At 44.2% G+C, this 22,213-nt stretch overlaps 1 protein-coding gene and 1 long non-coding RNA gene across 10 annotated transcripts in view; one reads left to right on the forward strand and one right to left on the reverse strand.

The window, feature by feature from the left end:
* The window catches only part of LOC130606292 (uncharacterized), a 68,663-nt gene that overhangs the window by 24,772 nt on the left and 21,678 nt on the right, over window positions 1-22,213 (reverse strand). The window lies entirely within an intron of this gene.
* Window positions 12,120-22,213, forward strand: part of BEND7 (BEN domain containing 7) — a 45,578-nt gene continuing 35,484 nt past the window's right edge. For 3 of the 9 annotated variants that reach the window (XM_057422486.1, XM_057422490.1, XM_057422492.1), the window contains exons 1-2: window positions 12,129-12,445; window positions 16,275-16,358. In XM_057422486.1, coding sequence (XP_057278469.1) covers window positions 12,385-12,445; window positions 16,275-16,358 — 145 coding nt within the window. In that variant the 5' untranslated portion in view covers window positions 12,129-12,384. Of the gene's footprint in view, window positions 12,446-16,274; window positions 16,359-17,428; window positions 17,505-22,213 lie in introns of those variants that run through there. The other 6 variants (XM_057422485.1, XM_057422489.1, XM_057422493.1 and 3 more) reach the window with 5 other exon arrangements.

Consider the following 22,213-nt stretch of genomic DNA (forward strand, 5'->3'; position numbering starts at 1 on the left):
GGTTTAGATTTAGTATGAGAATAACATTGATAACACACCGATGTTTTCAGTTGTTGCTAAGCAGTGTTTATACTAAGTCAAGGACTTTTCAGCTTCTCATGACCTGCCAGCGAGGAGGCTGGGGGTGCACAAGAAGCCAGGAGGGGACACAGCCAGGACAGCTGATCCAGACTGGCCAAAGAGATATTCCATACCATATGGCATCATGCTCAGTATATAAACTAGGGAGGAAGCTGGCTGAGGGCCACTGCTTGGGAAGTGGCTGGGCATCAGTCAGCAGGTGGTGAGCAATTGCATTGTGCATCACTTGTTTTGTATATTCTAATTCCATCATTATTATCATCATCATTATTATAATTTCCTTCCTTTTCTGTCCCATTAAACTGTCTTTATCTCAACCCATGAGTTTTCTCACTTTTACTCTTCTAGTTCTCGCCCCCATCCCACCAGGGGAGAAATGAGCAAGTGGCTGCGTGGGGCTTATTTGCCAACTGAGGTTAAACCACAACATGCATTTTATCTCAATTAGAGACAGTACAAAATGGAGGAAAGCCAGATCATCCACAGTGTTCACCAGAATGATGCAGTTACTGTGAGGTGACACCTAGACCAAAGATCTCCTAGTTTATAAAAATCAAAGCAAACCAGCAAGGTGGCAAGGAGGGGTGAATGGACAAGGAAAGCAGATGAAAAGTTTACATTGGTAAATCAGCTTTGGCTATGTTTGAAATTCACGCTGTAGCTCTAAAAGGTGTCTAAAAGTTCACTAACAATGACAAAACCTTCCATGATCGACTTAGTGCCCAGTACTCCTGGTTCTGTGCTCTCTTGCCTCCAAATCAAAGCATCCTTTAATGTAAATCCCCTCTGTAATCAAGACAGTTGTCTTGTCCTGTAGAAGAGAAGTGGCAATCTATAAAGTACAACATCTCCCAAAGGAGTTAATGTATGAAAATATATATGTTTGTTCCGTTTTTCCTCAGGGTATTCACCAGTATCTCCCTGAAGAGGGAAAAAGAAAAAAAAAACACTTTGGTGTTATCCATCCTCAAGATTTCTCTTTTTGAAGACAAAAGAAGTAAAAGAAGTGGTAGTACCTTCTTTTTATTTCACTGACAACTCATGAGGAGATCCCCCTCTCTGGTTTCCAGGTTGGCAAATCTGTTTGAGTCCTCTTGGCCCTGGGGTCAGGGCAAGATTTTCTGAGGGACATGCATAGTTGAGATGGTTCAGTCAGGTCTCAGCTGGACTCAGTTAAAAGATCCTCTGTTCCTCAGAACATATTTCGGAGGGTATATATATACTAGCAATTCATTATGGTCCCTGCCTTCTTTGTTATGGATCTCATCCTTTAACTGTCTCCATTCACACACACTTCTTGGTTGTAGGGTGATATCTGGAGCACCACTTGCTGGACAAAGGTGCCCACGAAAGCTCACACTATGAGCTGTGCTCCACGGACGACGCCATGGAAACTATTCCTCCACACCATAACAGGGTTACTCTGAGTCTCCATTGTTCCAAGGAGCCTTTAGACTGTGGAAATTGCTTAGCAGTGTGTTACAAAAGCAGACAATTCCTTTCCTATGCCAGTCCCTCATCCATGCAATGACCCTTTGCTGATGTGAATGCACAGATATTTTTAATAAGTGAAATGGGTGCTTTTCCAAGCTGTATTTCAAACTACCAATTTATCATAGATGGCATTACTCTATTCATTAGAGTCAATTAGATCACTGCTATAAATCCTTAGCTTGTTTTCCACTGCTCCTGTTTTGCTTTTCAGGGCTATACTGCTGGTTTGCTATTGGTTGGCGTATTTCTGTCTCACATGTGATTCATATATGTTATATTTGCTGTTAGGGCTGTTAAGCTCCCCCAAAACCACTTGCAGAGTCTTCAGAGCGCACTGCAACTGAGATGGGTCTGGAAGCAATAGTGTTACCCATGTTTTTCCTAGATCCAGGTTTCCGCAGACCTCTGGAACAACCCCACAAAGTTAACCACAAAGATACTTTGAAGTAATTTGTTTCACAACATTCCATACGAAACTAAGACTGAAAAGGGAAATCTAGAAGTTACTCAAAATCTTGGAACATTCCTAAGAGCCTTGTATGTAATAGAAATACAAGCTTAAAACATACATGAAGTGTTTCATTCCAGTTTCTTGATGATTAAGTGATTACTCAGCTTTATCTGCTGTAAGCCAACTGTCAACTTACAGGAAGCTTATTGAAGGCAGCTCAGAAATACATCATTTCAGTCAAACAACCCAGATGTCATCTATTTGGCCAAGTGGTAAAGCTATCAGAATTATTTTGGTTGTGCTCAGTTGCATTCAGTTTATATTTAGATGTTTTCAGGTTGTATTCAGTACTTTATGGGTATCCAGTTTCACTTTTCTATTTGATATTAAAACAGGGGAAAACCCCAGTTCAGCCAGCATATGCCTTCACTCATACACAGGAGGCAGAACTGATGCCTTACAGCTGACTGTGATTGCAGAAGAACTCATTTCAGGTACAGATCACAGGTACAGGGCACAGATCACTCCTGGAAACCTTTTTCAGATAGGTACATGGGTCCTTTTATTCATCTTCAAAATACTATAAAAAGAAAGATATTTGATAAAATTGCCTTCATAATATGACTAAATGTGTCTGCTTTGGCAAAGGGACCTCCACATCCAGTCTCACTCTTCATTTATTAAGGCAGTTGTTAATCTACCCAGTTTCTCATTCTTCACCCCCACATTTACTTTGTTTACAGGTATATGGCTTGTCACATCCACAGGTCACTTCCACATGCATGACAGTTTGTTCTAAGGAGGCATGGTAGCACTTTTTATGAAGTTTACAAATTGCACTTCCCTATAATGCTTGCATTGGGCACGTGCCCTTCCCCTCCATTTAGGGATTTGAGCCTCTCATACTAGGCTTGCTATTTCTTATTACTTTTCATAGAATCATAGAACTAGCTAGGTTGGAAAAGATCCTTAAGATCATCCACTCCAACCATTATCCCAGGACTGCCAAGGCCACCACTAAACCATGTCACTCAGGGCCTCATCTACACATTTTTGAATACTTCCAGGGACGGTGACTCCACCACTGCACTGAGCAGCCTGTTCCAATGCCTGACTGCTCTCTCAGTGAAGAAATTCTTCTTAATATCCAATCTAAACCTCCCCTGGTGCACCATGAGGCAATTTCCTCTTGTCCCATCCCTTGTTCCTTGAGAGCAGAGCCCAGCCCCTCCTGGCTCCATCCTCCTCTCAGGCAGTTGTAGGGAGCGATGAGGTACCCCTGAGCCTTCTCTTCTCCAGACTGAACCCCCCAGGTCCCTCAGCCGTTCCCCATCACACTTGTGCTCCAGGCCCTGCACCAGCTCTGTTGCCCTTCTCTGACCCTGCTCCAGCACCTCAATGTCTCTCTTGTAGTGAGGGGCCCTGAGCTGAACACAGGATTTGAGGTGCGGCCTCACCAGTGCCCAGTGCAGGGGCACAGTCACTGCCCTGGCCCTGCTGCCTCACTGGTGCTGATACAGGCCAGGATGCTCTTGGCCTTCTTGGCTGCCTGGGCACAAGCTGCTCATGTTCAGCTCCATCAGTGGGCACCTCCAGATCCTTTTATGCCAGACAGCTTTCCAGCCACTCTTCTCCAAGCCTGTAACATTGCATGGGGCTGTTGTGACCCAAGTGCAGGACCCGGCATTTGTTGAACCTCATACAATTGTCCTTAGCCCATCGATCCAGCCTGTCCAGATCCCTCTTCAGAGCCTTCCTATCCTCCAGCAGATCAACACTCCCACACAGCTTTGTGTCACCCACAAATTTCAGAGCTGCATAAACAGTAACACACAATCTGCTGGTCACAGGCTGAGAAAAACTCAGCCAGAGGGAAGACCGAGGAAGAAGTAGGAGGTAGCACTCCACCATGGGTGTCCAAAAGCCACTGGCAAAGACAAGAAAAGCTCACAGGGGAAGCAATGGCAGAAAAAAGTTCCTGAGATTTCTAACAGAAGTCTTCAAAAGGGTATATGACATCCATGTACTGTTAGGGGTGAAAGGAGCAGGTGGCACTGTAATTCAGCGTGTTTTGCCTTTTAAAGTATCGTTAGTTCTCATGGTAAGTCAGCCCCTACAGTTCCTGTCTGCCGTGACAGACCTCTGTAAGGCACCATTAAAAGACTTAGGAAAGTAGTGACATCCATATGGACGTTACTGGTTAGTAAGGCTAGCATGGCTTTTAGAAACACACTTGAAGTAACAATTTGAATCATAATTATCCTCTAGTTTTCATAAAATCATAGAATTACAAAATGGTTTGGGTGGGAAGGGACCTTAAAGCTCATCCAGTTCCAACCCCCCTGCCAGGGGCAGGGACACCTTCACCTAGACCAGGTTTTGATAAAGAAATGTTCAGGTGGATTGTTTAGGTTGTCTATAGGATGCATGGGTCAATTCCTATCCCAGCAGCTTTATTATCTGTAAAATTGAGGTGGGATAAAAACCTCACTATTGCTTCTAAAAAGCTTTACATTTAAGAAGGGCTAATTATGACCAATCTGGCTGCTACAGGAGATACCTTAGGAAAATTCTGTTGTATTGGTAATTCAGCCTATGTCACTGTGTCATTACAGCATCCAATGAATCCATCCCAAGCCATCACTAGGGAGACTGTGCTCTTTTGTCAGCAGTGGCCATTTGTAACTGTTAAAAGAATTCAAAACACCTTCCAGGAAAATGATCATCCTGCTTTTTGTTGTTGTTGATGTTTCTGTTGATGTTCTTTCTAGAATAATACTGCAATGGTAGGTTCACATTAAACGGTGAACATACTTACTCTCAGTATCAGTCTGCACTACAGTTATCCAAGCAGCAGACTCTTTCCCAGAAGGATACAGGAGTAATCCCTGCAAGATGACAAAACAGTTTGTCCAACTTTTTTACAGCTGACAGTGAAATGTATTAATGTCATTCTTTCTTTTGTCCATTACCAAATACCATTCAGATATCCTCCTCCTGTTGAACAAGACTGAAGGTCCCAAAGATCCAAATCATCCTATCAAGATGTCTCTGCATTAATTTAACAATCATACCCAAGATTCAGATGAGTCAAGATCATTTCCTTTGGAAAGAAGAGTTTGAGGGGAGCGAAGAATACTGATAAAGTAAGTTTAAAAAGACTTGAAACATTGAAAAAACTTGGAATAAAATCCCATAGTACTGACAAGACTACCCTGAAGGGTCAAAGAATGAGTAAGAGACCTGTAAAACATTCTAGCCTTTCATGTTTTAAGATTGTCTACACTGTAAATGAATAAATAAATAAAATGAAAAAGAATTTTTTTTTTATTTGAGCATCATTAATTGGTCATGCACCATTTAGGATGTTCCAGGTGAGAAAAAGAGGCTTACTGGGATTTGTGGGAGATGATTGAACTTCTAGTTATGACAGAGGATCTCTGCAAATGCACACAGGTTTGTCAGATTCTGTGCACCGAGTTTTAGATCCATACAGTTGTCTCTCTTCTCAGCCTTCACCAAAGCAAAGTCTGCACTTCAGAAACATCAGGTTTGAGATGTTTTAACTGTATTCAAATTATAGGAGAATAAACAGAGACACCCACCCCCAATGCCAAACAGATCTCAATGGATGGTAGAAAAGCTCATTAAAACATCTATCATTCTTCAATTTTATGTGTACAGAAGATAAATGGTTGAGTGTCAAGTATTGTACTTCTAAGAGTTCATTAGCTTCTATTCAACTCAGGCAAGAAATCTCTCAAAGATGTTACTAAACGATCATACTTTGTGTTGTCAGTTTGACCCTTGCAGGATGTGTCCATCTCAGAGAAAATACCCATTCTGCCTCAGCAGAAAGGTCAAGGTTTGAATGGGTGATGGAGTCTTCAGTATCTACACATCTCTGAAGGGAAATCGGGGGTGGGCACATTAATGAAAATGCTGCTGCATATATCTTACTGCTGAATAAAAGCAGCAGTATTTTCAGATGTTGTCAGTCTCCAGCCTGACACAGATATTAAATTCACATAATCTCTCTTTTAAAAGTGCATGTGTGAGTAGATTTTGAACTACATTGTACCTTGCAATGAGATTTCATGTTTTTTTAGACCTGAAGAGCAGGCAGGTGGTTATGAACGTGTCTTAAGCTATTTCTGCAGCCTGAAATGTAAGGACTGTTTGAAAACATTTAGGGAAATAGAACATCTTAGTAGGACCTTTAGCAACTTTTCATAAATTTATTTTAGCTTACATCAATATTCTGAGCTACAAGGATTATAATTTAGTAGAGAGACTCTCATTGGGAGAGGGGATTGAAGGCATCGAGGCAGCAGCTCTGTGAGTTGACAGGGATGCTAATATAGCCACAGCAGAAGTTTAGAGAGCAGATCAGAGCAGCTGGGTGGGCTGATAGAGAGGATCAGGGCAGCCCAGAGGAGCAGTAAGAGGATCCAAATAAGTGGATTAGTAGCATACCAAAGCACGCATTACTTTTAGTTTTCAAACTCCCATTGATTTTAGTGCAAGTGCATTTACTAATGTGTGGCAAGAGAAATGGAAAAGGATCAAGGCAGAATTGAGACACAGGCTGTGGGAACAGCAAGAAGACTGGGCTGGGGACACACAGAACAATGTCCCCACATCAGCCTCAGTCAGGACTTAAAGGAGTATGGCTGTTGTCTGGGCTTCTTCATCCTGCACCCTCAAGGAGCTGTCTAACATTGCTAAATGCAATTGTGCCTGAAGCTGATTCTGCATTCATTTTCCATCCGTAGCTCCAGTTATTGACTCTTTCCACTGCTGCACTTTTACATCTGCCTTCAGCTGCTGTGATTGAAGCAAACTGACACAAAAATGTAGGTATGATTAGTAGCATAACCTCTTTGAACTCCTCCTAGCAGGGGACTCACTGGGCTGCTGGGCCCTGAGCTGAGCTTGCTGCAATGTGTGCTTGCAGAATTCATCAGAAATGGGATTGCTTACCCTAGCTGTGCTCAGGCCACCATGATTAACTCCTGAACTACCCACAGCTCAAACATGCGCCTTCCTGGAATGCCAGCCTGGCTTTACACTTCATCTCTTTAGACAGAGATGGTAGTGGTGTAAAGACACATCCAGACTAAAATTTTAAGCACTATTACTCTTTATAAAGCACAGAAAAAGAGTGTTCCAAGAAAAATAATGAGCCCTACCCACATTGCCCTTAGTTCCCGTGAAGCACATTGCCTTGTAAGTGGGAGGGAAGGCAAAATTCGTGCAGCTTATGACTTTTCCATATTGCAGAGAAGCACAGGGCATGCATGTATATGGGTGAACTTCATTTACTCTTCCACATTAGCTTTCATAAAAGCGTAGAGAGTCCTTTTCTTCTTTATCCTCCAACCACATCTGTTGCTTAGAGCTCAGCCTCGTCACCCACTCATCCCAGAATTCAAATCCGAACACTGGATTGTCCTAGGGAAGAATTAATACCTTAATATCCAGTTATCCTACAAGTATTTGATCAGAGCAAACTTTGACTTTTAGACTACGCTGGCCTTCCTCGCAGTCTTAGTCCAGGCCACACATAAAAAGACAGACAGGAGGAAAAGCCCAGCCTTACAGTGGGGTTTGCATTCCGATACAGAAATATACAGAGGGTTTGTAACCACACACACAAAGAACACTTTGTACATAGAGTCAGTTATATTTTTTATTGTTGAAACAGTTCTGGAATGTTTTGGTCTCCCTGAGCTGGCAAACAGATGAAAACATTGTCCTGTAGGTTTTTTTCTTTTAAATTTATATGAGGAAGATTAATGAGCAGCAGAATGGACAAGAAGCCATTTCAATACAGTGTCCCGAAGGAAAAAGAGAGTAACTATAGAGACATAATAAGATTATAGAATGGTTTGGGGTTGGAAAAAAACTGAAAGCTCATCCAGTTCCAACCCCCTGCCATGGGCAGGGTCACCTTCCACTAGAAGAGGTTACTCCAAGCCCCTGTGTCCAGCCTGGCCTTGAACACTGCAGGGATGGGGCAGCCACAGCTTCTCTGGGGAGGGAAGAACTTCTTCCTAATATCTAATCTAAATCTACCTTCTTTCTAGTTTAAAGCCATTCCCCCTTGTCCTGTCACTACATGCCCTTGTACATGCCCTCTCCAGCTTTCTTGAAGTCCCGCTTTAGGTACTGGAAGGATGTTGAGTACTGTAACTGGAATGGTACAGGAAAAACATAAGTGGGGTCAGAAAAGCTAAACTGCACTCCTAGCTTCAGACTGCTTCAGGACATCTGGAAACCTACCTCTGTAATGACCCAGTCCTTGGATATGCCAACATGAAGGCCTCCCAAAAGGGAAGGTTTGTAGTAAGACACAGCATCAACATCACCTATTTTCATGCTGGGAGCTGAGAAAAACACTGCCTGTGTATTTCATGTGACCACAAAAACAGCCCTGGAAAGGGAAAAGTGCTACCACAGTTAGCACCTAAATCCTCAATGACATTCATTACACATAACTAACCAAAATAGCTAACTGATTAACCTGTCACCTGGGCAGCTCCTGATCTCCAATTTACCTCTTCAGCCCCCTTCTGCCTCCTAACACTGAACCTCTCCAGGCCCCAAGATGAGTAGTAATCATGGTGCTATTAATGTGACAGCCAGCAGCCTCCTCTTACTTCACCCAACCTTGCATGGATTCCTTGACATTAGACGTAAAGCTTCAGATCAAATCATCTAGTCTGTGTACTTTTTCCAGTATAATTCTCCTCAGCTCCAGGATTCTTCAGTCTTCTTTGTCCTGCACCATCTACTTTCTGACTAATAATCAAAATACTGCAATTAACTGGACACATCTGTGAGTCTGGAAGCAAAGAAAAAGTCTGGAACATCCTGATGTGGAGAGCACTGCTGCTGTTAATACTGAGGCATTACTGGATTAATTATATTTAATTGGTTAGTTTGGGTTCTAGCAGCTGAAATGGAAAAAAAAAAGCATTTTACACACCAGAAGATTGCTGGGAAAATGAAAATCAGTTAGAATGGGGAGGGGATGCATTGAAAGTAACTTGCAGCATAATAAAATGGTAACTAGGAAATAGGGATAATCATAATGACTTAGGGTATGTTGCAAGATAAAGCCCTTATTTAGTTGGCTAATTTCATGGCATTTCGAAAAACACAATTACTCAATTAATGGTTTGATTGAGGAAATTCTTTGCGACTCTTCATGAATATACACAAAATGCTCGGAATTGTCGATATTTTCACCAGAAAAAAAGGAACTGTGGGTTCTTAATATGTAATAATAACAACAGGATACTGAGACATGAACCGAAATAAAAGATGAAATTAGAAGCTGGCTGCCCCTTGGAGCCTGTGCACTTTATCCTAAGTCCCTCAGCTGCCACAGTGATGCAGCCGGTGACTATCCAGGGTGACATAAAGCAAGCCATTCCAATGGGATAAAGACAAGTTTCATTTCTGGGTGTCCCCAGCTAAAACAATGCAACAGTGGTCTGTGACAAATGGGCAGATGACCCCGAAATGCCCCACAGCAGGCTCATTAATTACTGTACATGGGAGCTTTGAGTGCTGGAAGTGGTCATTTCTAAGTGATGGCTGAGAAACTGTAGCAGTACAGGACAGAAAGTTTGATTTTTAGCCACCGGATCCTCCTGTCATTGTGGATAACTAGAAGATTTTGACCTAAAGTCACCTTGTCCCAGTTTCTAATTCACTTTTATGCAAACTGGCTGATACTTTCAGAAATGAAAATCCCAAGATGTACTCAAGTAACGATCATTAGGTTTGCGTGGAGGGTTCAAGCTTATTCTGCATGTAGAAAAGAATGAACCTAATTCACAAGAAGCAAAATGAGAAATACTAATGAAAGGGGATGTGCTAATTCTCATAAACCCCTACTTGAAAGTACAACGTCCAGTGTTCAGAATGAAAAGTCATTTCATGTCTTGAGTGACCCCTTACACAAAAAAATCCAGAGAAGGAAGAACTAAAAGGAGAAAGAGAGCAGCTGGTAGAACAGTGCCATTGCTTTTTCATAAATTATACCCCAAAATGTTTCACAAAATTGAAGAAAACAGAACAAAACAGAAAGGACCTTTTTGTGGCACATTCCTTTGGCAAATGCAGGGTAAAGCCCATCATGTGAGTCCAACAGCAAATGAAGGCCTTATGCTTTATGAAAATTCTCCTATTGTCCCAGCAAGGATGAGAGTCAAACATAGCAGTTTCAGCAATGCTTTTGCAAATAAAGTTAGCAGGCAGGAATCAGCAGACTGCTTGGGGAAGGGGAAAAAAAGAACAGAAAATACTCTTTCTGTACTCTTTCTGTACACAAAATATAGGCACACTGCTCTGCATTTCAGACCCGGCTTCACCGTGAGATTAATCGGCCCCACACCATTTAGCAAACAGCATATGACATCCATCTACCTCTGCTGCTTCAGCATCTTCCCAAAAATATATAAAGCAGGATTTTAAATAGTACGTTAGCCCAGTTTCCTTTCACAAAGCCTTACAACGAAGTTTAGGAAAATTCCAAAAGTAGCATATTGATTGCCTCTGGGATTTTCCACTTAGCAATTTAATAGAAAATTACACCCTTACCCAATCTGTGAGGTTTCAATAACCTCCCTCATGAATTTAATTTTCCAGAGTCTAATAAATTTCACCAGTAGGCATATTTTCTTATATTGCTTCACCATTAAGCCTATTTCCCTACCTTGCTTTTCAGACCCAGGTATGCTCTGTCTATGGTGTTCAGACCAGCACCTTGCACAAGAGAATTCAGGTCTGGCTGTGTCCACACACGCAGTCAGGATACAAATCACTATTGTTAATATTCAAATTGCTTTCCTCGCACTAATTTTATGTTTTTATTCCGAGTGTTAGGGTCAGTCACTATTACCGGAGCCAATGGGATTCTCCTGGGTACTGTGACGAGCCCAAAGGAAGATCTGCATTTACATCTGTTCGGGTAGGCGTTTGCAAGTTATCACATACTCTTCCCCTTGTCACAACACAGCCTGACTGCACGTAAAACACAAGATGATGATCGGGAGCTGTGTTTTCAGTTATTGGTAGTCATAACTGTAAAAGCCTGGGTCCTTCCTCTACTACAGGCAACAGGCAGAAGTATTGCTGACTATAAAAACAAACACATTAACCAGAAACGAATTTAGAACTGGAAGTATTGCTGGAAGTGTCAAGTGGTGAATAAATCCAAGCAGCCTTTCGGCCATCCGTATGGCTGCGGTGACCTCCCGGTGACCATCGGAGAGGCACTAAATCTCACTCCTCCGGAGGACCGAGACTCTTTCCCTCTTTGTACAGCGTTTAACTCGCCAGCCCGGCGTGCTCCTCCAGGCCTCGGTCCGCGACGCGAGCGGGCACACCGCTGCGATAATGACCGTAGAGCCCGGTAACGAGCCGCTGCTGGCGTCAGCCGAGCCCCGTTTCTCGCCTTTACCTACTTTGCGCAGCCCCATCCCCTCCGGACCTTGTCCCAGGAACGGCTCCGCTAAACACTGACAGTTCCCCCTTCAGCCCCGCAGGGAACCCACCGCCACGGCCGGGGCCCGTGGCCAGCGGCGCGGCCCCGAGCGCCCGGCGGCAGCGCAAGGCCGCACCGAGAGGCCGCCGCTCCCATCACGGCCGGGCACCCCCGCTGTCCGCCGCGGAGCCTTGCCGAGGCCGCGGTGGGGGAAGCTGTGGCGGCGGCGGGGCACGGCAGGGGGAGCCCGAAAGTGTCCGGGAGGGGATGGGGTGCGTGGGGATGGGGAGCTGTGGAGGCGGCGGGAGGGGGTACACAAAATGGCGCTGCCCCCTCAGCCCCTCTCCCCACCACCCCCGCGGCGGGGCCCGGCGGCACCGGCCGCCTTTCCCCCCACGGCGTGCGGCGTGCGGCGGCGGGCCAGTCTCGGGGTGGCAGTTTACGGCCGGGGCTGGCGGAACCGCCGCGGGGCGCGCCGGGCTGCGCGCCGCCTTCCCCCAGCAGGTGGCACCGGGGTCCCGGAGCCGGCGGCGAGCCATTGCGGGCCGCCCTTCGCCGCCGGGCCGCGGCCGCGCAGCCGGCGGGGGGGGTGAAGGCGGCGGCGGCGGCGGCGCTGCCCGGCATCGCCCCCTCGGGGCTGCCCCCGCCGCACCCCGCTTTCCCTCAAAGTTTAGGGCGGGAGGTAGAGGGGGTGTGAGGGGAAAGAGCGGAGCCAAGTTGTCCCGGAGCCCTTTATTCAGCGCCGGAGCCGCTGTCTCCCAACCCCCGCGTGTTTTTTGCTGATTAAAAGACACGGACCTCGGTCCTGCCACCACCGGCGGGTGGCCGCCTGGCCGCCCCGCTCCTTCCTGCCCGCACCATGGAGTTCACGCAGAGGAAGAGAAGCAGGAAATCCCAAAGCTTTAAACTGATCAACGAAGGTAAGGCGGCGGCCGGGGGTGGCTGGGGCTTTGTTCTTTCGCCGGGGGCAGACGGAGTTTTGCACCGGGGGGAAGCGGGGCGTTATGAAACGCCCGAGCTCCGCGCCCCGAGTCGCCGCTCCCCCCTTCCCCGGCGCTGTTATTTAACTCCGCAATCCTGTGCTTCAACTCCCCGAAACCATTGCACGCCTTGTATTTGCTTTGCTCTTATCCCCCTTTTCCTCATTTTAACCGGGTTTTCTGCATGTGTGTTCCGTGTTGTTGCAACACCCCCAACCACCCCAGTAAGCTGGACGTGGTTTTTTTTTTCCCTTGCACAAAATAAAGTTAGATAGTGTTTCGTGGTTTCGTGGTAAATCCTGTTTCTGGAAGGGGGGGGGGGGGGGGGGGGGAAAGGTAAAAGGAGGAAGCGAGCAGAAAAATAATGACACTTGAGCAACAACGGACCTTCTTAGTATTCAACTCCTGTGGATTTATTGTGTTTGGGGTGGGTTTTTTTCCTCCCCTCGACTGTGTACATCCGCGTGTTTCAAAGAAAAGCAGAACAGAGGTTGCTTTATTAACAATCCACGCAGGTAACTAATCGTACGTGGGCAGGGGAGAGCCACTGGCGTGTAACTTGTTCACTCGGGGTGTGTTTGCTTTTGGAAAAGGAGCTATTTGAAAAGGCATCGCGGAGAGAGGGTGGGGGGGAACTTGGATTCATGTCAGGGAAGGAGCACAGCTCTGTTTTCAGTCTTCTTGTTTGGTTGGGGGTTTCTTATGATAGTAATAGGAGAAGATGCAGCCGCTGGTGGGCATTTTAACAGGTGGACTTCCCAGCCCTAGGGATTTGTTTTGGTTGGGGATTCATCCCTTCTCTGGCCAAAGATCTTTTTGCTCTGATGCATTTGACTTGAGATCTTGTTTTTCCTTTTGTGTTTCCAAGTATTGGGTGAGGATATCTCCATGAAACGGCTGTGTGTGTCCTGCATGCTAGGTTCAAGGCAGGTGACTGCTTGGATGTAATGTCACACTTGGGAAGGGGGACACACACATGCAAGTGTCAAGACTTGCTGTCTGAAGAGCAATGTCTTTGCAGGAGCTTGGCATAATCATGTCTGATGCAAGGAAATTTAAAGACGGAAATAGGCTCACTTGGCAGGAATAGTAAATAATGACTGTCGTATCCTCATGGGGGGGGTCTGGAGCATTGCACTTACTCCCTGTTAAAACTAGAAGGGCAGCGACCTGTCAGACTTGTCTGAAAGGTATTGGAGGTCTGTGTGCATTAGCAAACCTATCTAGGGTTTGATTTCTATGGAAAACAGGTTTGGTTTGTAGGGTTTTGATACCAAACTTGCTTCTGACTCAGAGGCAGAATTAGCGCAGGAACCGGGGGGGGGGGGTGGGGGGGTGGGTGAAAGCAAAATGTGTGGAAAAGTAAAACTGAAATTGAAGACATGGTTTTATTTCTGCCCTAATAGACCTGTAAAAAGAATAAGTACGCTATCAGAAACAGGTAACTATTTTGCCAATGCTCAGTTGCCACTTGTTACAAGTTTAGATATGCCTCAGTGAATAAGGCAATCTATTTAACCTTGCTTTAATAGATAAATTCAGTTATGATGGTAGATTGTTAGTAATTCTCATTGTATCTGGGGTCTCTTTTTGGATGTAGAAAGGCTTATAGAAATCTCTACTAAAAACATATCCTAGAGAGAAAATTACGCCTTTGTACTTTGAGAATGGAGGAGATAAAAATCACATTTTGCATGTGAGTCTGCACTCACAGTCTTTTTTCTATCACAGTTGATTATAAAGATAATTATGTATAAATAGTTGTCTCTTGTAATTGGCCTTTGCCGCTTGCAGGAGTCATTCTGTAATGTCACAGTTTAGTGTTTACTGTTGTGAAATTGATACAGATTTCGCAGCGCCTGGACTGTGACATCTGAAGCAGAAGGAGAAAACCAAAGAGAATAGGGTATGCTGTGTCAGTTAGCTGGTAACACACCATCTGTTAACGATGTGTGCCCCTATAGTGCTTATTCTCGCCCCAAAACAACTTCAGAGCACCTTATCCAGGTGATCAGTAATGAAATCCATTCCTGCACTGAAATGTAGCTGTTTCTGAGGTGAAATGTGGTGACTTTAAGGTAGAAGCTGTAGATCAGAATAATATTGTGAGCAGCTGGTTGTACAGAGGGAAGTGCTAGAGAAGAAACCACGTGTACTCTATAGATCTAAGGCTCATGAGTCTGTAAGTCATTTAATTCCTAGTTCTCACGTGCTCATTCCCAGCGGATCTTGGAGGCCTTTGAGAGGATGAAAATGCTGAATGTGGCTGGTTGACCCTGGCTGGTCACCAGGTACCCACCAAGCTGCTCCCCCTCCTCAATAGGACATCTAATGACCATGGGAGGCAGTCAGCATAAATCCCATAGTTTCAGCCTTACGAAAGGAGCCTTTAATTCCTCAGTGTCATATCTCAAACTTCACCTTTTACCTGTTTCACTTTGCTGGGTGTGCTCAGTAGGCAGAGGAACCCTTCATGTAGCGCCTCATTGCTAACCTCTCCAACTCTGCTGTGGTTTTTTCCCTGCTCATTTTTTTTCAGGCCCTTTTCTGTTTTTGCGTTACTGTGTTAGGCTCAATTCCCATTTACTTACTGTGTTGTTCCTCCTCTTGCACCCTCGAGACAGTCGTGCTGTACAAATAAACAGCACCTAACAAAAAGGTTTGGCTTCCAGGAGACCTTTCTCATTCTGTAGCTGTTTTCTCAGCGGTGCAGGTGTGCTGCTTGCAGGAGGAGGAGCTGCTTCTGCCACCCTGTGTTTCTGTTGTGCCTTTTAAGTGAATCCCCCAAAGTGCTCTTCCATGAGTTAATCTCTGCCTTGCTTTTTGTGAGGCAGGTAAACATAAAAACCAGTTTACAGAGGGAGTAGCAGAGAGCGCTGGGAACTCAGAGGGCATTAAAGGAGTGAGGTGGGGAAGTGGCTGTTTCAAGACACCGAATTGATAGTTCAGTCTTGAGTGATTTGCCGAAGGACAAAGTGTGTGCCAGTAGCAGAGGCAGAAATAGCATCCAGGAGAGCTGCCTTTAGACATGGTTTGTTCCTTGGACTTACTCTTCCCTCTGTACGCACGTGTAAACACAGCTCTGGTTTTACAGAGCACCTGCCTGGGATTACAGTGGACACCTTCACAGCAAAATACTCCTTTTTTTTTATTTGAAATAGAAATCCAGTGGTGAATTTTTTAGTTAATTATTACTACTTTTTAATCCTGTAACATCTCTGAATAAGAGATGCTGGTGTTTATTCTTAGGGCCATCCTTAGTTTCTCTAGGTGAATATCCTAAGGTGTCCCTGATCCTCCTGTCTTCAGAACTCAGAGGCCAGTGGCACAAATACACATTAGTGTAGCTGAATGATGCAGCCCTAACGTACACTGCTGATTTTCTGATTGAGGTGAAGTTTGAAAGTTCCCCTTGGTCTCTGGGAAGGTAAAGTTTTTGTTATAAATCTGCTTTCCATCTGTAAAGCAAGAAGCCAGATAATTGGCATCTGGTGGGATAATTTGCTGTGAAAATGAACACAGTAATTTAGGGCAGGCGTAGCTATTCCCTAAAATCTGTGAAATATCGGAGCTGAGTCTCTCCAGTGTGAGCAAAGTTTTTTTTTAGGAGGTGCTGATACAGAGCACATTTTCTGTGGTTAATTTGATGTACATGAAATCAGCTGCAGAGATATTGATAAATTATGTAGTAAAACTGTAGCAATGTGTTCAGTGTTCATTTTTTCCAGATCACTTGAGTTCTAATTTTTTTTATCGTTTTTCATTCCAGATTACCACCCTGAGATATATAAGATCTCTGACTACAGCAATGATGTTAATGGGGAGACCAAAGAAACACAACCATTTTTTTTAGGTATGTGCTTGTGTTGATTAATTTCTGAGCGACATAGCGTGGCCATTTGCAATTAGGGAGGAAAAAACTCTCTGTGCAAGCACAGGAAGAGCCTGCCATTGTTTAATATGACATTCTTTTCAAGACCCTTATATTCTATGAATTGCCAATATATCCTTTATTAACACTGCTAAAAGTTGTAATTTCAGACATAAATGTTTATTAGTGTCTACACACAGTGCTAATTATCACTCACTCAGAGAGCCAAATGCTGACTCTGCAGTTTTGCAGCTCTGTGCTCACCCCATTTACATTGCATATTCCCTGGCATGGTTCACTGGCAATAGTTTGTGTAATTGGGGTATTACATCTTTGACATCTGGATAACAGAAATTCAATTTCCAGGAAGCTGCTATTTGTTTGGTTTTGCTTCTGCCTTGGGTGGGATAAAGGATTAATGTGCTGTCTTAATGTAATAATGTCCTTTCACCTCTGTAGCTTGCCTGCTAATCCTGCCATGGCAAAATGAAATTAAATCAACAGTTAAAAATGTGTAAAGAAAACAAAGTAGTAGTATACAGTATACAAAGTGTATATACATTGCACAGTGTATATACCAAAGATATATACTCCAGCATGGTAGGACTGGTCATCAGCAAGCCTTTATCTTTCTGTGCGTCCTTTTTGTCCCAGCTGCAGAGTGCTTCTTTCTTCCCTGCTTCCAGCCCCCTCCTGTCTCATGTAGGACCTCACCTGAGTAAAGCACCTCCTGGCAAAAATTTGGCAGGCCAAATTCAGAGGATCAGGAGCCAGATTTTTGAGCTACCATAATGACTCTTGTTATGTAAAGCAAGTTCTTGGGCACTTTGCTCAGGCTTTGGTGCAAGGAATTCAGGGGTGTCTGCCTCTCCTTAAGTGCACCAGGAGCCTAAACGTTTTGAAGGGTGATTTAAGGTGTCTGTAATCTGTGCCTGTTGCCTCCTGGAGCCAGCAAGAGGCATTGGAGTGTGTAAATCAGCACCTGAAGTTGGTCTTCATTGCATGCAAAATGCCTTTGTCTCCTTAATTCATAGTGCCACAACCTTTTCTAGAGGTCAGAAGTAAATGGGAGAGGAGAATGTCCTGGGCAGTGTGGAATCTTCTGATGGCTGGAGTATTTCCATGAGGGTGAGAGCTGTGTTAAATTCTCAGCTTCTCACCATTAGGATTTTGAGCAAACATTTCTTCCTGCACCCATTGCCAGAGAGCAGCAAATGTGGCTGCTGTGCTTTGTGTTTGGATTTCATGTTCTGTAAGCACTTTTGGTGGGGTCTGATAAACCTGATGGAGTGAGCTCCACCAGAAGTTTACTTTGAATGCTTTGTCTTCCAACCGTAAGTCATGATAAAGCTTTGGCAGGAGTTAGGCATCTAGCTGCTTAAGCCAGGATGCTTCTAAGAATCTGCAGGAGTCTGTATTTTGATGTCTGTACTGTGAGTTAGACCAGTTGATTTTGATTTTGGTCTGGCTGTGTTGTCTTTGGATTTTGTTTGGGGTTTGTTTTGAGTATGCCCAGCTTTTCATTGAAACTGAATGTGCTCTGGCATTTAAGTGCCTAAAGTTCACCTATTTCAAGAGCCAGTCAGAATTTAACCTTTAAGAATGTAAGTCCTATCAAGGATCTTCCTTATCAGGTACTGAAGCGTGGTGTTGCAGTCCTGGGGGCCCACCTTCAGCTGCTATGAAAAGATGCTATTTCCTGGCAATATCCTAAGTGTCCAACTTTCAGATTTCCTCAAAGCATGCTGTTTTTGACAAGGCTGAATGACAAATGACTGTGTGAGATTTGTAGACTAGACTTTTCCCTCCCCCTCCTTGGGGATTGGGTTCAATTCAGTAACTTACTCAGAGCTCACATAATCTCCTCACTTTATCTTCAGTAGGTTACTTTGGTGTCTGCTTTCATCCAGATTCCTAGTGACAAAGACACTGATCTGAAACGCAGGGAAAGCAGTAGCAGGGACTGAACTCAGCTGAAAGCGCTTGAAATCTGGGTTCCCACCTTTCAGTGGGGATCTGGGATGATTGGTGTTTGGCATTCCAGCTTTCCTTTAGAAAAAGTCACAGTGCATGGAGTAATATTTCATTGTGCTTCAGGGATGGTGGCATCACAACACTTTCCCCAGCTCAGTGTCCTGTCCACTAATAAGGAGCTTCAGGGTATAATTGCTTCTTTACTTGTTTTCACTGATTTATGCCAAAATTCATCCCAGAAGGATGTTCACTCCAATTCATTGGTTTAGAGTTCAGTGTGTTCTCCTGTATACATTTGTTCTCTAACTGGCTCATGGGGTCAGCTGCTGAAACCTCAGTGTGACGCAGACTTTAGTATGTGGATGGATGCTGAGATACATCATTGAAACTATTAGCTTTAGAAAAGGTGAAATATTAATGCCAGTATATAAACGAGTGAAGCTCTATCAGGAGTGGGATGTGCATATGTTTTGGTCTCACAGTTAAGAAGGGTGACCACAAACTGTACTGTTGAGAAGAGGGGAGCTCCTAGGGTAAATGAGTAAGTAGGAAGTATCCAGTATGTTTAACATGCAGATAAATTAAGTATCGGGAAAGACCTGTTGAACCTATATGGTCTTTTCGGCACCAGCATAGATGGTCAGAACAGCTTTGTAGGCTGAAAGTTGGAGGAAGTTTCAGCACAATTAGTGGACAAGGTACTGGATGTGACCCTCTGATGGATGTGACGAATGGAGCTTGGTAAGCTTGTGAAGTCTGCTCATGTGGTGCAGTGTTGGACTGGGAGATGTCGTAGCTTGTCCTCTCCTCCAGTCCTCTGTTCTGATAAGATGATAAACAAGAACTTCTTTCTAGACAAAGGACATACTAAACACAGCCTTTGGGTGGGAGGAATGTCACTGCTGTATTTTGCAGATGAGGACTGGCATCTCTTTTGTTTGGAAGGGAAGGGCTTAGTTATCTGATTGCAAGAGAGACTGCTCAACCTGAAAAGGAGGAAGCAGCCCAGAGTGAAGTGCTTAAACCTCAAGTACAGGCAAGATTTAAGGCAGACCTGACTTCAGCTTTTGCCAGTTATCAGCATAAACCTTCTGTCACAGGGCTGCTAGCCCAGGCTTGGAAATAGAAGCCCGTGAGGGGACTGTACACCCATGTCTTGTGGACAGTGCTGATCAAACCTAGGTTGTGTGTATATATCTGTCTATCTTTCGTGTATACTACAATGGGTTAGGTGTTTTTTTTTTTCCAGTCTTAGTATTTTATTATCATGACAAAAAAGCAGAAATATAATATACCCCCAGCCTGAGTATTTTTACAATGCTTTCAACTTGAAATTCAGGCTCTGTGTTGGAAAGGTTAATGTAGAAAACTAATTATATTATCCTGGTAATCAAACGTGTGATGAGACATTTGTCTGTGTAATTAACAGTGAAGAACTTTTATAGTTTCATAAAACCCAATGCTACACACAGTGTGCTTGGAGCATTTGTTTTGAAGAGATGTCCAAAGCAGAGATGTTTATGACTGATATAAAGTGGAACTGAAATGTACTGTAATGCAGGTGTCTGTGCATTTTACAGCACTTTGCATTGTTGAAATGGAAGGCAGCAGATTAATAACTTCTCTATGTTATGGTAAAAATAAATAATGTCTTCTTGGAGCAGGGGAGCGATGCGTAAGTTACTCACTAATACCAAGAATTTATTCTGTCCTGGAAATAATAGCCTTTGCAAGTTATTCACAGAGAAAAAGTTGCCTCAACGCAAGCCTCTGAAGTTACTTGTTACTTTTAATAGAATTGTATCCCAAGTCTGACTGTTGCACCAGTAGCTTCTGTAATTAAGACTGCACAAAATGTTATTTTATATATCTGTGCTCTCTAGTGATCTCACTTTGTGAACCTTCCCTTTGAGGCTGAAGTATGATCTTGACCTCGGATATTTCTGAGAACTGGGGGAAGTTGTTGCATATCTACTACTACCTTTTCCATTATATGACCCCATTAATATATGCATTTATTGAACAGTTGCTCACTTGTCCTTTCCTGAGTGATTTACCTGTTTCAGTGTGGTGTGAAGCTGTGTAACTTATGCTTCTGTATCTGCTCCTGTTGCGTGTTTTGAAGCTGTGTCACCAAGCTCTTCAGTTACTTTGTAGTGGTAGTGGCCAGACCACCTGGGCTGATCCAGCTTCCAGGGAAATAGGGAAATACCGCCCCCCCCCAGGTCCTCAATGTTCCAAAGATTCTGCTTTGCTTACATTAGTGCTTGTGATGCTTATTAACTTTGTGTCTCTCCATAAGCAGGGGTGTCAATCAACCTGTGTACTTACATGCTTGGTTTGGGAGTAGGGGGTCTAATTTGAGGGTAATCCAGTTTTCCTGCAGATGCAATCTTAGTGCTTTGTGTGGTGACATGGGGATGCGTAGGTGCTTTTAGATGGTGTTGTAGTGTACTGCTAAGGTGCCTTAACAAAGACAGCTCAAATATCCCTGTATATTAGCTTGGGCTACTCAAAGTCCCTTGCACGTAACTCACGTTGCTTGTGTGATTCTGTGACATTGTTCCATTGCTCTCCCTGCTGACTTGGGGTTTTAATTTGCAAAGCATGTTGTTGCCTGTGTTACTTGATCAATACAGGTTGACAAGGTTGATCCCCCAGCAAGGACTGGGCGTCCCTTATTTGAGAAATGTGTGCTTACCCCACCAATTTAGATACACAGATGCCAGATTCAAATTATCCACAGAGCAGTCACAAGTTTCCATCTGATTTAGGAAACCTTTGATCTGATAAGGAATCATGCACATGGCTCCTCTATTTTCTCCATACTGACCTTCACAATTTTCTATTTCAGGACCACTTGCAATACAAGATGACAGTGGCAAAACTATCTTGAGCTTTGCAAGTTCCAGTTTGATGTGGGTATAGAGAACGGATGCTTAGTTCCCTTCTGGGATAACTGTCTTTGAAGGAAATACTTGAATATTATAGAATAGTTAGTGTTGGAAAGGACCTTAAGATCATCCAGATCCAACCCCCCTGCCATGGCCAGGGACACCTCACACTAAACCATGTCACCCAAGGTTCTGTTCAACCTGGCCTTAAACACCATCAGGGATGGAGCATTCACAGCTTCCCTGGGCAGCCCATTCCAATGCCTCACCACCCTCACAGTGAAGAGCTTCTTCCTTATATCCAATCTAAACTTCCCCTGTTTAAGTTTTAACCCGTTACCCCTTGTCCTATCACTACAGTCCCTGACGAAGAGTCCCTCCCCAGCATCCCTATAGGCCCCCTTCAGATAGTGGAAGGCTGCTATGAGGTCTCCACGCAGCCTTCTCTTCTCCAGGCTGAACAGCTCCAACTTTTCAGCCTGTCGTCATCCAGTGCATAACATTCAGAAAGGTGTTTTGGTGAGTTCAGCCTGGCTGTGCAGCAGAGACGTGTGCCCTGCATGCACGTGCCTCCTGGTTCCTGGAGCTGGTCTGAATTAGCCCTTATAAAATCTTCAAACACAGCAGCCAAGTTTTGCTGGCCCTCGTCCAGGAAGGGCAGCATTCAAGTGGCATCTAATAAACTGGCATTTAATATCTTTGATTATATAACTCATTGCCATTATTTATTTTCTGTTGAGCTTTCAAGCATTATGCATTCTACTTCCACTGTTTCTCACCTCAGAGTTTCTTGTTTCCTTACAAACCAAGCTAGTGTTGTCACTTCACATGTGCTTGCCTAGCTGCCTGTTGCTGTTTCTACCCTCCCCATAGCTTCTCATCTCGTCCACCAATTTCAGCTTAGTTTGATACAGATCTCTGAGATAGAAAGTATCTTCCATAGGCAGCCTGAGGGAGTAAAAAGCCTTG

The sequence above is a fragment of the Pezoporus wallicus genome, unplaced genomic scaffold (genome assembly GCF_028554395.1).
Source record: "Pezoporus wallicus isolate ANWC-B61680 ecotype Strahan unplaced genomic scaffold, APGP_CSIRO_Pwel_v1 contig_3058, whole genome shotgun sequence".
NCBI lineage: Eukaryota > Metazoa > Chordata > Aves > Psittaciformes > Psittacidae > Pezoporus > Pezoporus wallicus.